The sequence below is a fragment of the Polypterus senegalus genome, chromosome 11, assembly GCF_016835505.1.
Source record: "Polypterus senegalus isolate Bchr_013 chromosome 11, ASM1683550v1, whole genome shotgun sequence".
Taxonomy (NCBI): Eukaryota; Metazoa; Chordata; class Cladistia; order Polypteriformes; family Polypteridae; genus Polypterus; species Polypterus senegalus.
The window spans coordinates 31,846,604-31,863,155 of NC_053164.1; the positions used below are offsets into that span (position 1 = coordinate 31,846,604).

At 39.1% G+C, this 16,552-nt stretch overlaps 1 protein-coding gene across 2 annotated transcripts in view; it reads left to right on the forward strand.

The window, feature by feature from the left end:
• LOC120538806 (voltage-dependent anion-selective channel protein 2-like) overlaps positions 1-16,552 on the forward strand; it is a 46,893-nt gene that overhangs the window by 23,008 nt on the left and 7,333 nt on the right. The window contains exons 3-9 of one of the 2 annotated variants that reach the window (XM_039768287.1): positions 8,477-8,526; positions 8,762-8,764; positions 10,370-10,522; positions 10,752-10,804; positions 12,237-12,464; positions 13,438-13,588; positions 14,008-14,065. In XM_039768287.1, the coding sequence (XP_039624221.1) occupies positions 8,477-8,526; positions 8,762-8,764; positions 10,370-10,522; positions 10,752-10,804; positions 12,237-12,464; positions 13,438-13,588; positions 14,008-14,065 (696 nt within the window). The remainder of the gene's footprint in view (positions 1-8,476; positions 8,527-8,761; positions 8,765-10,369; positions 10,523-10,751; positions 10,805-12,236; positions 12,465-13,437; positions 13,589-14,007; positions 14,066-16,552) is intronic. The other variant, XM_039768289.1, reaches the window with a different exon arrangement.

Consider the following 16,552-nt stretch of genomic DNA (forward strand, 5'->3'; position numbering starts at 1 on the left):
GTGGAAGCTAGGTTAAGAAGTGAGGTGATGATTAGTGAGCAGCAGTATGGTTTCATGCCAAGAAAGAGCACCACAGATGCAATGTTTGCTCTGAGGATGTTGGTGGAGAAGTTTAGAGAAGGCCAGAAGGAGTTGCATTGTGTCTTTGTGGACCTGGAGAAAGCAGGAGGTGCCTTAAGATGAGCTGTCATATTGTATGAGGAAGTCGGGAGTGGCAGAGAAGTACGTAAGAGTCGCACAGGATATGTACGAGGGAAGTGTGACAGTGGTGAGGTCTGCAGTAGGAGCGACGGATGCATTCAAGTTGGAGGTGGGATTACATCAGGGATCAGCTCTGAGCCCTTTCCTATTTGCAATGGTGATGGACAGGTTGACAGACGAGATTAGACAGGAGTCCCTGTGGACTATGATGTTTGCTGATGACATTGTGATCTGTAGCGATAGTAGGAAGCAGGTTGAGGAGACCCTGGAGAGGTAGAGATCTGCTCTAGAGAGGAGAGGAATGATGGTCAGTAGGAACAAGACAGAATACATGTGTGTAAATGAGAGGAATGTCAGTGGAATGGTGAGGATGCAGGGAGTAGAGTTGGCAAAGGTGGATGAGTTTAAATACTTGGGATCAACAGTACAGAGTAAGGGGGATTTGGGAAGAGAGGTGAAAAAGAGAGTGCAGGCAGGGTGGAATGGATGGAGAAGAGTGTCAGGAGTAATTTGTGACAGACGGGTATCAGCAAGAGTAAAAGGGAAGGTCTACAGGACAGTAGTGAGACCAGCTATGTTATATGGGTTGGAGATGGTGGCACTGACCAGAAAGCAGGAGACAGAGCTGGATGTAGCAGAGTTAAAGATGCTAAGATTTGCACTGGGTGTGACGAGGATGGATAGGATTAGAAATGAGGACATTAGAGGGTCCGCTCAAGTTGGACAGTCGGGAGACAAAGTCAGAGAGGTGTGATTGCATTGGTTTGGGCATGTGCAGAGGAGAGATGCTGGGTATATTAGGAGAAGGATGCTAAGGATAGAGCTGCCAGGGAAGAGGAAAAGAGGAAAGCCTAAGAGAAGGTTTATGGATGTGGTGAGAGAGGACATGTAGGTGATGGGTGTAACAGAACAAGATGCAGAGGACAGAAAGATATGGAAAAAGATGATTCGCTGTGGCGACCCCTAACTGGAGCAGCCAAAAGAAGAAGAAGGTGATGATAAAGAACCCAATCAACACATATTGAAAAGAAAACAGAAGTCATGTCTCAAGAGTGCTTTAAGTATGAGGCAGGAGAAATTTAGCTTGTAATTGCAGGAATTGGATTTATTAAAAAAGGAAAACAAGGCAAGCCACACAAACAGTCTCTCGTTATTGCCACTTTTATTCCATTATGGAGTTAGTTCAGAAAGAAGACTGCGTGTACTTAGAGAGGAAATGAGTTTGCATGTTTTCCCCGTGTCTGCGTAGGTTTCCTCCTGGTGCTCCGGTTTCCTACCACAGTCCAAAGACATGCAGGTTAGGTGCATTGGCAATCCTAAATTGCCCCTAGTGTGTGTGTGTGTGTGTGTGTGTGTGTGCCGTGCGGTGTGCTGGTGCCCTGCCCGGGGTTTGTTTCCTGCCTTGTGCCCTCTGTTGGCTGGGATTGGCTCCAGCAGACCCCCGTAGTTACAGTGGGTACGGAAAGTATTCAGACCCCCTTCAATTTTTCACTCTTGTTATATTGCAGCCATTTGCTAAAATCATTTAGATTAATTTTTTTCCTCATTAATGTACACACAGCACCTCATATTGACAGACAAAAAAAATAATTTTTGAAATTGTTGCAGATTTATTAAAAAAGAAAAACTGAAATATCACATGGTCCTAAGTATTCAGACCATTTGCTATGACACTCGTATATTTAACTCAGTTGCTTTCCATTTCTTCTGATCATCCTTCAGATCACCTTCATTTGAGTCCAGCTGTGTTATACTGATTGGACTTGATTAGGAAAGCCACACACCTGTCTATATAAGACCTTACAGCTCACAATGCATGTCAGAGCAAATGAGAATCATGAGGTCAAAGGAACAGCCTGAAGAGCTCAGAGACAGAATTGTGGCAAGGCACAGATCTGGCCACGGTTACAAAAAAATTTCTGATGCACTTAAGGTTCCCAAGAGCACAGTGGCCTCCATAATCCTTATATGGAAGACTTTTGGGACGACCAGAACCCTTCCTAGAGCTGGCCGTCCAGCCAAGCTGAGCTACCATGTGAGAAGAGCCTTGGTGAGAGAGGTAAAGAAGAACCCAAAGATCACTTTGGCTGAGCTCCAGAGATGCAGTCAGGAGATGGGAGAAAGTTGTAGAAAGTCAACCATCACTGCAGCCCTCCACCAGTCAGGGCTTTATGGCAGAGTGGCCTGTCAGAAGCCTCTCCTCAGTGCAAGACACATGACAACCCGCATGGAGTTTGCTAAAAGACACCTGAAGGACTCTGAGATGATGAGAAATAAGATCCTCTGGTCTGATGAGACCAAGATAGAACTTGTTGGCCTTAATTCTAAGCGGTATGTGTGGAGACAACTAGGCACTGCTCATCACTTGTCCAATGCAGTCCCCACAGTGAAGCATGGCGGTGGTAGCATCATGTTGTGGTGGTGTTTTTCAGCTGCAGGGACAGGAAGACTGGTTGCAATCGAGGGAAAGATGAATGCGGCCAAGTACAGGGATATCCTGGACAAAAACCTTCTCCAGAGTGCTAAGGACCTCAGACTGGGCCGAAGGTTTACCTTCCAACAAGACAATGACCCTAAGCACACAGCTAAAATAATGAAGGAGTGGCTTCACAACAACTCTGTGATTGTTCTTGAATGGCCCAGCCAGGGCCCTGACTTAAACCCAATTGAGCATCTCTGGAGAGACCTAAAAATGGCTGTCCACCAACGTTTACCATCCAATCTGACAGAACTGGAGAGGATCTGCAAGGAGGAATGGCAGAGGATCCCCAAATCCAGGTGTGAAAAACTTGTTGCATCTTTCCCAAGAAGACTCATGGCTGTATTAGCTCAAAAGGGGGCTTCTACTAAATACTGAGCAAAGGGTCTGAATACTTAGGACCATGTGATATTTCAGTTTTTCTTTTTTAATAAATCTGCAACAATTTCAAAAATTATTTTTTTGTCTGTCAATATGGGGTGCTGTGTGTACATTAATGAGGAAAAAAATTAATTTAAATGATTTTAGCAAATGGCTGCAATATAACAAAGAGTGAAAAATTGAAGGGGGTCTGAATACTTTCCGTACCCACTGTAGGATATAGCGGGTTGGATAATGGATGGATGATATTACCGATTGGATGGAGTGTGATCATTTAACTGTATTGTCATGCATTTGTAAGAAGAAATGAAAATATAACTAGACTAATTTGACTTATCCATGATATATTACTTTTTAGTAGTAATTTTTAACCTGGTAATCTGGCAAATATAAATCTTACAATAGCCAACAGTAAAAACTTAGAGAGTGGTTCTCTGACAAACCAGACTTTAAAAGCATGTTGTTAGAAAAACTGCTTTAAAGAGCTTTGTATATCCTGAATTATCTTGGAATTGACTAATTCATCAGTATAGATAATTGCTCATTTTCTTTTTTTTTGTTTTTAAGCAGTATTATTTGGGTACTGGAAAAAAAATGTCCGAGAATACATTTAGAACATGCACATAAGAAGATATGACAGTTCATGGTATAAAATTCTTTGTAAACATTATTCTGAAATTCCCCCAAGATTAAAACCCCCCCATTTCTTGTTATACTGGGGGATCTCCAACCCTTCCACACATTAAAGTTTACCCCCTGCATTGTATTTTGTGAATGCCAGTACTAATTTACTTAAATGACTAGCAAAATACCAGCACTTCGCAGCGGCGAAGTACTGCCTTAAAATTTTTATTAAGAAGAAAATTAAACCTTTTTAAACTGAGGGAAAATATACCAATAATTATTTGTTAAGGATCTCTTTGTATACCACATTGTGAGTTCGGCCCTCCGGTTGTAATATGACCAAGCTGTGCGCTGAGCTTACTCTTGAGCAGGCAACGTACAGTTGGCCATGTGAACAGTAATCTTGTTTCAAATCCCACAGCTTGGATTGCTGCTGTCATAATCGGTTTGAGTTTCATGGTTTGTTTCAATTACGACAGTATTTGTAGGACTTGTATTGAAGAGACATTCGGCATCTGTCAAGCGTTGTAAGTATATAACCGATTTCATCGATAACTTCACATCAAGCTTTTGAGAGTTTAAACATTCATAAACATCAAAGTGTCCACTACTGAAATCGTCACCTGTGAATCTAAGATGTTTAAGAGGCATTGGCGGTTGTCAAAAGGTGTAAAATATTTGGCCATTTCGGTACACTTGAAAGTTTACAACGAACAATTCAGCGGCAGCCATCAACTCACATGCAGATCCATAGGTGAAGGGCTTAAGCATTTCACTCTTATAGTGCTCCTGTGTAGTATAATTATCTCCTGTACCGTCATCAGTCCACACCTTGAACCTGTCCCAGTCATTTAATACATAAGACACAATGTTCCTCCGGATATCAAGAGTAATCCTGATGTGGCCGTGCAATATGTAACAAAGAGAATGGAAAAGGTAGGTGCCATCTCTGGGCATGGAAACCACTCAGTAAGTGACAGTTCTTTGATCGATGGTGATCACCTCGATAGACATGTCAATGGGGGTACGGTTGGAATGATAAAGGAAATGGGTACCTGAACAATGTAAAGTAAGTCTAAAATACCTACACAATAACTATAATCGTAATAAATGAACAATAAAACAGCGGAGAAGCCGTGCATTAAATAAAAAGGCTGTAGTTATCAGCAGGGAGACGAGAATCCCGTGGTGAAGCAAGGAAGGGAATGTAGAGACTGGAGCGACGGACGGCCTTATATAGGCAGGCAGCCAACAACGTGTGAGGCGTTGGGATGGGGGACCCAACGCCGCCTCACACAGTGACCGAGCTGCAGGCTATGGACATATATATGTACCTAAGTAGGATTCAGTTAGTGTTGGGAACCCGCGTACAAAATTTCTTGAAGATGGGCCCATAAGTAACAAAGACCATTGAAAAGTTCAATATGGCGGCCGACAGTGGCATCATACCACTGAAATAAGTACGTACATTGGTTTCAGTTAGCGCAGGGAAGCCGCCTACCAAATTTCGTGAAGATGGGGCCATAAATAAGAAAGTTCAACATGGCGGACGTTGTCGACTGTTATGACCGTTACGCGTAGAATTTCGAAATGAAACCTGGTTAACTTTTGTAAGTAAGCTGTAAGGAATGAGCCTGCCAAATTTCAGCCTTCTCTGGTTGCAGCTCAGTTGTGCACAACGATCCCCAAACTGAAACATTGTAAAAAAAAAAAAAAATTTCTTTCTTTGAACTTTCCTTGTACTTTCCTTTTTGAGGTTTTTGTTTTCTGTGGTTTTCAGCGATACCTTTTGCTTATTGCTTGTCAACATTTGAAAAACATCCATTGGAATTTAACTCATTCTCACCCTCCTATAGAAACGGCAGACACGAAAAAACGATAACAGTAAACTTTACATTTTTGCTGCTCTCGATTATGGCCTAAAGAAACAAGACATTGCCAGTGAATTCGGAATTTCGCCATTGACACTGTCATCTTTCTTGAGAGACCGAGCAAAAAAAAAAAATCTTGGGTTGCAAACGTATGCAAACTGCTGCATTTGAAGACGTCGAAAATGTGGTGAAGTGATGCTCGTTCAAGAAACATTCCTATTAATGTGGCACTCGTTCAAGAAAATTTGAGGTTTCTAAACTCTCTCGGGACCTTCCCCAACTGGACAACACGCCAGAGAGCGTCCTGAAGTGAGATCACCACATCTGTGGAAGACTGTTTTCCATTGCTGGGGCAACAGCAGGCTTACAGCACTTGCGGCTTTTCACCAAAGAAAACAAAAAAAGATCTTGATGGGTGATGCAAGGAACATTGTAAATGCAGGGAACAGGATTACTTGGCCGCTAACCTGGTCACAACCCTGTCTGACTGCTGTCTGTGTATAGGAGAGTGGCAGATCACAATACAATAAATAACCCTGCTATTCCTCTTTCAAGCTGAATAAGGCTGGTTTTGCTAAAGTACTGAGACTCAGCCTCGTGTTTTGGGGTGTAAGACAGGGACTTATAGCACAACCCCGATCTTTTAGGATTCGCCTCTGTGGCGCCTCACTGCACCGCTGTGAGCCTGCTGTTGCCCTGCACAGGCAATGGACAAACAAATCTTACACAAACGCAGCAATTGCGCTTCATGATGAACTTCAGCGTGACATTCCTGTTGAGTGGGGAGATCCGAAAAGAATTCTGAAACCTCACAGTGTGGAAAAAGAAGAAGAAAAGGATGATTCGGCTTCTGATTGATAACTGTGCTGCCGACAACATGCTTCTGCATCTAGATAATGTTAGGTTTGAATTCCTCCCACCAATTGCACAGCAGTGCTTCACACATTGGGTTTGGGCATCATTGGCGCCCTGAAAGTGTATTACGGCAAGGAAAATGCTGAGAAAAATTACTAGACAGGAGAAGATTAAAATTAACGTGAAAGAAGCTCTTGAAAAGATTGCAAATACCTGGACACAAGTTAAAGAAAGCACTATAGCAACACATACACAATCTCATCAGAACGAAATTTTCATTACAACAAAATATTTTTTAGGTCCCTGGCAGTTCGTTGTAAAAGAATTTTACCTGTATGTGTGTGTGTGTGTATATATATATATATATATATATATATATATATATATATATATATATATATATATGCCTTCTGTTCATTTTTTTTGTTGTTATTATGTACAACAGTTGCTTTCTCTTTACCAGTTTTCCATAAAACCGATTCTAAAATATCCACTGTGATTCAATGTTGTTTAACAGTAAAATATGAAAACTTTCAAGAAGTGAATACTTTCTATAGACACTGTATAACGTCATGAGAATCTTTAATAAGCTACTACAGTGGAACCTCGGTTCACGAACGTCTCGGTACACGTACAACTCGGTTTACGCCCAAAAAGTTTGCCAAACTTTTGCCACGGTTCACGACCACACACTCGGTATACAAAGAAGCCAGTTTCCCTTTCGGTTTGTACATGTTCAGTCTCTCCCTGTGCATTTCCTGTGCAGCAAGCAAGAGAGAGAGAGCGTGACACACATACACACGGGTAGCGCGAGAGAGCGCAACAAACACACACTGGCAGCGTGAGACAGCACGAAACACACACACACACACACACACACAGAGGCAGCACCGGAGAGAGCGCGACACACAAACACACAGAGGCAGCGCGAGATACAGACACACAGGCAGCGCAAGAGAGAGCTGGACGCATTAAGGTAGGAAGGCAGTTAAAGAATGCACTGGGCTTGACTTTGTTTTCACTTCTGTTTCCAGCAATTGGTTCGTAGCGTACATTGTTGCAGTGTTACTTTTCTTGGTGGTTTATTAAATTACGGATTTTTTCAAATGTTCATTTTTTTCCCCTGTGCTTAAAACTCATCAAACAAAAGTGCTTTTAGCCAGCGGTTGGTAGCGCTATAGTGCGAACTATTGCAGTGTTAGTTTTCTCTGTTGTTCAAGGTTTTCTCAGTGTTATTCAATGTTTTCACGTTTAGTTTACTATTATGCTTTGCATTCTATGGTTTGATTAACTATATTTGTGCTTAGAAAACTTAAAAAATATATATATGTACATACAGTTCGTATGGTCTGGAACGGATTAATTGTATTTACATACAATCCTATGGGGGAAATTGCTTCGGTTCATGACCGAGGTTCTACTGTATATTGAGTAGTCAAAGCAAAAAACTGGACAACCTTTTTGTAAGTATCAGGGATGAGAGATTCTGGACATTATAACCCAGTCATTTGCTGAATGAGTCCTTCTAAAAGAGAAAAGACGACGATGGGAAACTCAGTCTGGTAAAATACTCCTTTACCTTACTGGTCCTGTGACTTCCATTTAAAAGTTCTCACTTCACATAACTACAGCAGTTTGGTCGCTCCTGAGACAATGTATCCTCTGCAACAGTAAATGTGAGTTGTGTTCTTACTCCCAGCCTATCAACACTGCTTATTGACTTATACAATAAAAGTGGCTCAAGTCCTGAAATGCAGTGACATTTAATTGTGAAAACGATTTAAATGTTTACCTTGATGAATTTTAACCTTTAACTTATAGTTAGGAGGTTTCAGAAAAGATTAAAAAAAAGGTAGATTGCTGTACACCGCACACTTTCTAAATTTATATTGATTATAAAAATTGCATTAGGAAGAGTGAATTACAAATCAGTCAGACATACTGGTCTCTCCTTTTTACATGAAGAGGAACAATTGACCTGCTTATCGTAAATAGTTAAACATTGAAATGCAAAATGCAGAGAATGTATGATTTTGGCTCGGCTAACAAAGTATGGTATTTGCAGGGTATGGAGCGGTGAAGCTGGACTTGAAGACCAAGTCTCAAAGTGGAGTGGTGAGTAATCAAGCCTAGAAAGGTGGCTTCTTAAGTAAGGTCCATAACCAGCATGGCAGCATGTCTTTGTAATTTCCAGTTCTCTGTAGTGTCTAGAAACTAGGAATGGATAGGAGTGAATTCCTGGATGTATCATGGTCCAGGTATTCATTTTGTATTCAAATTACTAGATTAAATAGTAGTTAATGCAGTGTTTCTTTTTCTTTTTCTTGCTGCCATTGGATGCTTCCTACAGATGGTAAGATGGCCCAACTCTAAATATAATAACACAGTGTGCTTATGCTTTGGAAGTATTGTGGTTGTTAGATTCCTCACATTTTTTGATTTTTAGATTTTTCAACAGAGCCAGTCTAGGTACATTCCAGCATTGAAATGTTTAAGAGGCAGTTTTCAAATTTCAGTTACTGGTTTTTAAATTGTGCATCAGTATGGTTAATTCAGATGGTAGGGCTGCCATGAGCAACATTGTTCAGGGGTGGTAATGTTTATACTTTCCTATTGGGAATGACAATTGAACATTCAAAAAAATCCAGATCATATAATGTTTTACTGTTTTTATTAAAGCATAAGCATTTATAAACATTTCCCATTGCTGGCAAAAGTCCTGTTTCCTGCCGTTAGTCTGTCAGGTTTCATTAGAAAAACTGTTCCTGTGACAACACGAAAGAACTGCTTGTGCACAATATGTCAAGGTATGATGTTTTAGCATCCATCTGGTGCCATGTTGAATACAAACTATAATCTGGCATATCAGACATTCACTTGTTACTTGCCCAGCCTAGAGTTTGCTACTTGCTGTAGACACTGGAATAATTCATTTCCAGTTCAGTACAGTATGTGTTTTTTGAGCTCATAAGCAAGGGCTACAGAGAGGGGGAAAACACAATGTGAAGGGGCATTTTGAAGGTCAGTGAAAACCTTAGTGCAACATTTGAGGTTCTGAAAAACCAATTACTGTTGCTATAGTTAAAATCCAACTGTTTTTTTTTTTTTTAATGAGACAGAGGTGCAGTTTGTGTATTGATCACCTAAACCTAGTGCCCGGTCTTTGCTTTTTAAAAGGAATCATTTTCAGCTTGTATACAGCTGTTTGTTCACATATTTTACATATAATTTATTTACCAGAAGTTTTTATCCAAAGAGGCTTACAAATGAGGTCACCATAGTCAGTTTCAGTCAGTTTTGAAACAAGTGTTACAACAATGGGTTACAAACGCTGACCAAAACAAGTGAAAAGTGTTGCAGACCTTGAAAGTAAGCAAGCCAATTAAAACACAAGACTAGTTAGTTAGACTTGCCTTAACTGCAAATTTAACCTAGTATCAAAAACCATTAGTAATTAGCAAAATAATCACAAAATATAAAAGTCAAATGCTTCTTAAACACTCTGATTGGATGAATGTGGGCAGCTCTTCCCACCAGTGAAGGACTACACATGAAAAGAGTGAATTGAAATTTGGTGCCACATGGAGGTGGTATGAGCAGACCTGAGTGGTCAATACGGCACATAAGTCCTGATGAGGGCCTCCAAATAAGCAGGTGCTGAACCACTGACAGCCCTTTAGACAAACTTCAATTCTATGCTTCTCAAAGCAGTGTGAGTTTGGTGTCTGTACTGGGTTATTAGCAACACATTAGTTTGCTTAACAATAGAAATCTGGAAGTGCAAATATGGGAATTGGAAAGCACTTCTTTAAATAAACTTTCTCAGGAACCTAGAACAGTCTGCCATATGTAGTTAATTAGGTAATCGGCTGAATGATGACATGTCTTATGGTCCTGTAAAAGTAAAAAGGAGTTTGTTTTTCTTTTATAAGAAACTAATGAATGTCTTTTCTGGCAGGAGTTCAACACCTCTGGATCATCAAACACAGACACTGGCAAGGCCTCTGGTAGCCTTGAGACCAAATACAAGATGCATGATTTGGGACTTAGTTTCACCCAGAAATGGAACACAGACAACACACTAACCACGGAGGTTAGCATGGAGGATCAGGTAAGTTGGCCAATTCCGTTATCTACTTTGCACTGTTATGGACAAGTATGTGTTTTGTTTTGGGTTCTGTTTTTTCTTACTTGCTCTTAACTAGTGTGTATGAAAAGAAGATATTGACATTTGATGCTTCATTTGATTACATTTGCTGATAAACTTGATAATTTGTTTTTTTCCTCTTATGATCAGCCCAAGATACTTATTTTGTGTTTTGTTTTTTCCCCACCCATAGTTGGCCAAAGGACTGAAGCTGACCTTTGACACATCATTTGTGCCAAACACTGGGTAAAGGAGTGCTATCACAAGCGTCATGTTTGTCTGTGCAAGTAGTTTACATTACATTTCATATCCATTTTCCAGGTCATTTAATCCTATTGCTTTTTGTTTCCATTTTTATGTGAACAGGTAAGCATTGATGGAAGGGAAAATAGATTTAGCGTTTATAAAGTGTCCTCCATGAAAGAAATAAAGATAATATGTAGAAAACATGACAAAATTAAATATATACAGATGGGTTTTAAGTTAATAACAAGTTTTGCTTCTGTGGATGATTGTTGACCAGTTTTGAATGTGATTTGGAACTTGCACGAAAAATGTCCATTAGTGTAATATCTGCAAAAATGTATACTATTTTACTTATTTTATACAAAAAAGTTTCAAGCTTATTCATAAAATGACTGAAGCAATATTATACTGTACTTTAAATCATAAAACACAAATAATATAGACCATGAGTTCTAACCATGGGTATGGCCAGTATGTTGGTATACAGTTTTTTATAATGATACAGCACCTCATGGAGTTATAAAAGTAGGTTCTGTTTGTCTCTCTGCTATTGTGAAGCACTGATTCAATGTAGTCTGCACTTTCTGTATGCTGTATGACCAAGAAGTAAGGTGCCCAGTGGTTATCTATAAATTGGTTTAGCAGAATTTAACTTCTATATAATGTTTGTGTGTGTGTGCATAATATAAATAAATAAATTATGGAAAGGTACCAGTAATTGTCTCCAGTCCATAGTAGAATTCTGTGTGAAATGATATCAAATTTTACATGTGTTCTTTGCTTTTTTGTATCGTTGCATTCTGTGAAAGAAGTTTAGGGGTGCCAGTATTTTGGTCATGACTTTGTGTGTGTGTTATATTATATATAATATATATTTAAGGGAATTTGCATACATCTTGGTCACACCACAAAGAGATGACAATACATTTTAGCCATGGTTTCACCCCCATTTCAGGTGTCATAGGTGTTTGTGATTCTTTATTTAGGTGTGTTTCATTGATTCATTAGTGCAGGCAATAACCAAAAAGGAGAGCTTTGTGGATAAGAAATATCTGATTTATAAATTATGACAGAAAAGTTATTTTAAGAGTGCTGATTGGGGAAGTGATGTACAAAACACATTCAAAACACTGAAGTTCTGCAGAATAGTGTGTATGCACTAACATGGTGCCAAAATCAGTGCAAGGTAAAGTAATGGACCTTTCTTATATAATTGAATATCCAGGGTTATGCTCGAATAAGAATGTTTTTCATATAGATTTGAATAGTGATTTTTGATCCGACAGCCCTAGAAATATAGAAAATATAGTGTGTTTGTATGTTATTCATCTAAATACATAACTAGACTGCTAGCATGACTTTGCAAACAGATATGGCTATGGTGAAAATGACCAGTACTACACCTAACTTAAAGATTCTTAATTTCTCCCAGGAAGAAGAGTGGCAAACTTAAAACCAATTATAAACGTGACTACGTCAACCTGGGCTGTGACATCGATTTTGACTTTGCTGGGCCCACTGTTCATGGAACAGCAGTCCTTGGCTATGACGGATGGCTGGCAGGATACCAGATGGCCTTCGATACTTCCAAGTCCAAACTGGCCCAGAATAACTTTGCTCTTGGTTATAAAGCTGGTGACTTCCAGCTCCATACCAACGTGTGAGTATGTGCTCTTTTCAGAGGCTACTGTGATTAAATGTGGTTGCGACAGTAGTGAGGTAGCTAGCACAGTATCCTAAAGTCCAGTGAGTGCTATGCAGACACATTCAGAAGGTCTGTACTGTTATGTAAAGTAAATCCTGTTGTGTATAACTGATAAATCCGTGTAACGTAACTAACAATTTAAATGTTTAAATTACGCACAAAAAGCTAACCCCTAAAATGTGACTGGACAAAGGAAGGAAAATAGCACCCTTGGTATTGTATATGTTACCGGCAATGTGTGAAAACCGGCATCTATAGAATACCTAGGCAATGCCCGAAATAGGACGTCAAAGTATGAAATACATTGCATTTCATACATTTCCTAGGCATTCTATACAATACCTAAACAGCAAACCGGCAGAGTGTAGAATAAGTTTATTCTTGCCAGAACATTTCAGTCTGGAGTGGCGTGTGCTTGCTGGATCTTTGTGCTGACCCATTTTCTAAAGGAAGACACTTACAACGGAAGTTAGTGAATGATGTAACAAAGGCTAAAACGACTACTAAGAAGGAACCACGGGACTATTGGCTGCTGAAACGCTACGATGTGATAATAGTAGAGAACAAAAGCAAGTTGATTTATCCTGTTAAAGAAGGCATCAGTGCTATCCAGTTTTACGTCAGAGATTCTGAATTATTTGATGTACTTCATTTCACACTTGGCGTAAAATAGTACTTGTCATTCTTTATAATGCCTAGGCATTTTATGCAATGCCTAGGAAAAGTATGTAACAACACAGATATTTCATACGTTGCCTAGGTATTCTATACAATACCTGCTTTTCACACATTGCCTCTATATTCCCCTCTTTGGGATGGATGTTCGTCTGTCTATCTGTCTCTCTCTTGATTAGCAGCTTTCATGTCAGACAGTCCACACCTCTTCTGCAGTTTTACCAATTTTTTTTTTTTTCTTTATTAATTGTAGAAATGATGGCACTGAATTTGGTGGATCTATTTACCAGAAAGTAAATGATAACCTGGAGACTGCTGTAAATCTGGCTTGGACCGCTGGAAGCAACAACACCCGTTTTGGCATAGCGGCCAAATACAAGCTAGATGCCGACTCCTCAATTTGTGTAAGTACCTGTTGTAGTCCCCTGATAAGGTGAAGTTTGGATTTTACTGTTTCTTTTTGACTTTTTTGAATCATTACTTTTACATATCAGTATTACACTCAACAAATATAAAGTGCAGCATGAGTATGATGCATTATGGTATACTAAACAAGCTGAACTTTAATTTGAAATAAGAAGTATCCAAACCTGCATAAACAAGGTCATAAAGCAATGCAACGCTTGACTGAGCAGGGAGCCTTCTGGATTTTGCCAAATCATTTGCTACTTGCTGTTTCAGTTCATTAGCATTACATTCACATTCCACAGTAATGGAGGAGTGCTTTACGCGTGTGTTCTGTTGGCTTGGTGAAACTTGCATGGATTCTTTGGCTCTGTACTTCGTATCTGTTGTTTGGACTGATTTTCTTTTTCTTTTTTAGGCCAAAGTGAACAATGCCAGCCTAATTGGAGTTGGATACACACAGACCCTAAGGCCAGGTATGGTATAAACACACATTTCATCCTTTAACATTATTTCGAGTTATTCAGATCTGGGATTGTGGGTTTAAAATTACCTAAAAATTACAAAGTGCTGGTTTTGGAGTTATTGACACAAAACAAATAAAGCAGAATTTAAGAATATCCCAGCGTAGAATGAGGTGTTAGTATGAGGTACATGTTTACTTTTAAATAAATGATAAAGTGATAATCAGTTACAAATGCCATTGACAGGTTTTTAAAGTAATGTAGATGTGCATATCCTAGTCACAGAAATCTCTGGACTACTTTTAATTTTTCCTTATAAAAGTATGTATTTATTGACATGCTCTTCTAACTTAAATCAAAAACATTACATTTTTAAATTAACCTCATTCTGTGCCTGTATTCTCTCACATAATTACATCTGCATTGTGAGTACTAAAAAAAATAATAATAATCAAAAGATGAATTTGTGTTTTGTATGGAGGAAACCCTCTTTAGCCGACCTTTGCACGCAGACCACAACTAGAATAGACTTTTAAGTTAAGAAAGTGAGCAAAATGAACTTGTGGAAATACAATTTTACAGTGCAAAACTTGCAGCTATGCCTCACATCTAAGTGCTTTCGCTGTCCCCTCTAAGTCAGAAGGCGCTCCATCTCCTGTAGGCCATTCATTTCTTTGATTTCTCTTCTGTGATTTGAATGTCCTTGTCACCTGCTAGATTGTCACACCCCTAGCGCCCTGGGTTGACAATGCACACTCCTGCCTAGATTGTGTTTTTTCCTCTCATTTGTGTTGTTGCCCTCTTCAAACACTTTGCCTCTAGATGCCCCTTTGCATCGACACTTATAAGTACAGGACCTCTCCATCTACTCTTATGGTTCTTTCTGCTCTGGAGGTTTGTTGTAATTGTTATTCTCACAGTCTCCACAACGGTGGTGCCCTGAGCTCCTGACAGTATTTTACTAGCTGGGCAACCCATCAGAATACCCACAAATCTAATAAAACCAAAATAGGCCATTTAAATAACTGTAAAGCAAGTGAAGATCTTGCTCCTTAATTTGAAGCTACTGTTAACATTAGCAGGCATATCATTATACACTCAATGGTGTGACATTTACTACAGTAGAACCAGCAATTTTCTTTCCTTACTTGAAGTATTTTTCCTTGTACCACATTTCCTGTAGTTAAATTATTACTCTAATGCTTTATCTTTTTTATCTGCAGTTGTTAGAAACATTTGAGTTAGAGTAATTTAAATTTCAGCAGAGGGCGCCAGACTCCTTACTCTAGCTGAGAGATGTCAGGAGGGTGTTGGGCAGATTTGTTGAAGAGAAATTTAATACAAGTAATTTAGGAAGTAAAAATGTTAGATTTGAATACACAATGGGAGGTCTGAAACCTGAAAGTACACCTTATGAGAAGAAACTAGGATACATAGTGGAATCATTACTACCTACATCTGAACAGTGTACAGAAGTGATCAAGAAGGCTAATAGGATTTTAGGTTATGTTAAGTAGTCACTAGTGTGGCCTTACCTGGAGTACTGTGTTCAGGGAAATTAGGCTGATTCTAGGACGGAAAGGTATGAGTTAGGATGAAACACTGAAGGAGCTGACACCTTTTTTTAATTAAAACAAATTGAGATTCCTTATGAAAGGAATTTGTACAGTAGATCCCTGTTGCTACTTTTACATTCTGCAAGAACAACACATTTGGACACAGTTGGAAACTTGTTACGAGCAGATATTACACAAATTTAAGTTTGTTTTTCTTCACACAAGGAACCACAGGCACACAGAATAAATGCTCGAGTAGTGTGGTAGAGAGCAGGACTTTAGGGATCTTCAAATCTTGACTTCATGCTATTTTGGACACCTAAGTGAGTAGGATGGATTTCTTGTAACAATCCATTTCTGGAGGACCATCATGTCTGTAGCATTCTCTTCCAGTTACTTCCTCCTTTAGTAACCTGCTACTAATGCTAATGGAGCATACTTTACTTAGATTTTAATTGATATGCATTTTCAAACCTTTTTTTTTTTTTTTTAACCATCAGCCATTCAATAATGGGATATAAATCAAGTCAACAGATGGCCAGGCTTTCATACATTATCTGTCTCAATAAAATATTTGAAAAAGAAAGAAAAAGGGAAATATTGATCAACTATTGCTTGACAAATACTTGGGTGGTGGTCCCCGACAGCCAGTTTTGGAAATGACTGATGTGTTAGAATGAGAACACTAACTAGTCATAGAATAAAATAGTTGGTTTCATTACATTTTAAAAAAGCAGTTGGTTGGGATTCCAATTGTAGCCCTCTAGGACTGTTTGAGACCCCCTTGAGTAAGCTGGTTATCTGTTTGCTTTGGAGCTTATTATTTTGGTTACCATTTAAGTAAAATGAAAGAAAAACAAGAAAGTTGATTATAATTGAAGGAAAAAAGTCGGTTAAATTAGTAGCAGTAACTGGTTACTAACTAAGGAAACGGCTGGAATGA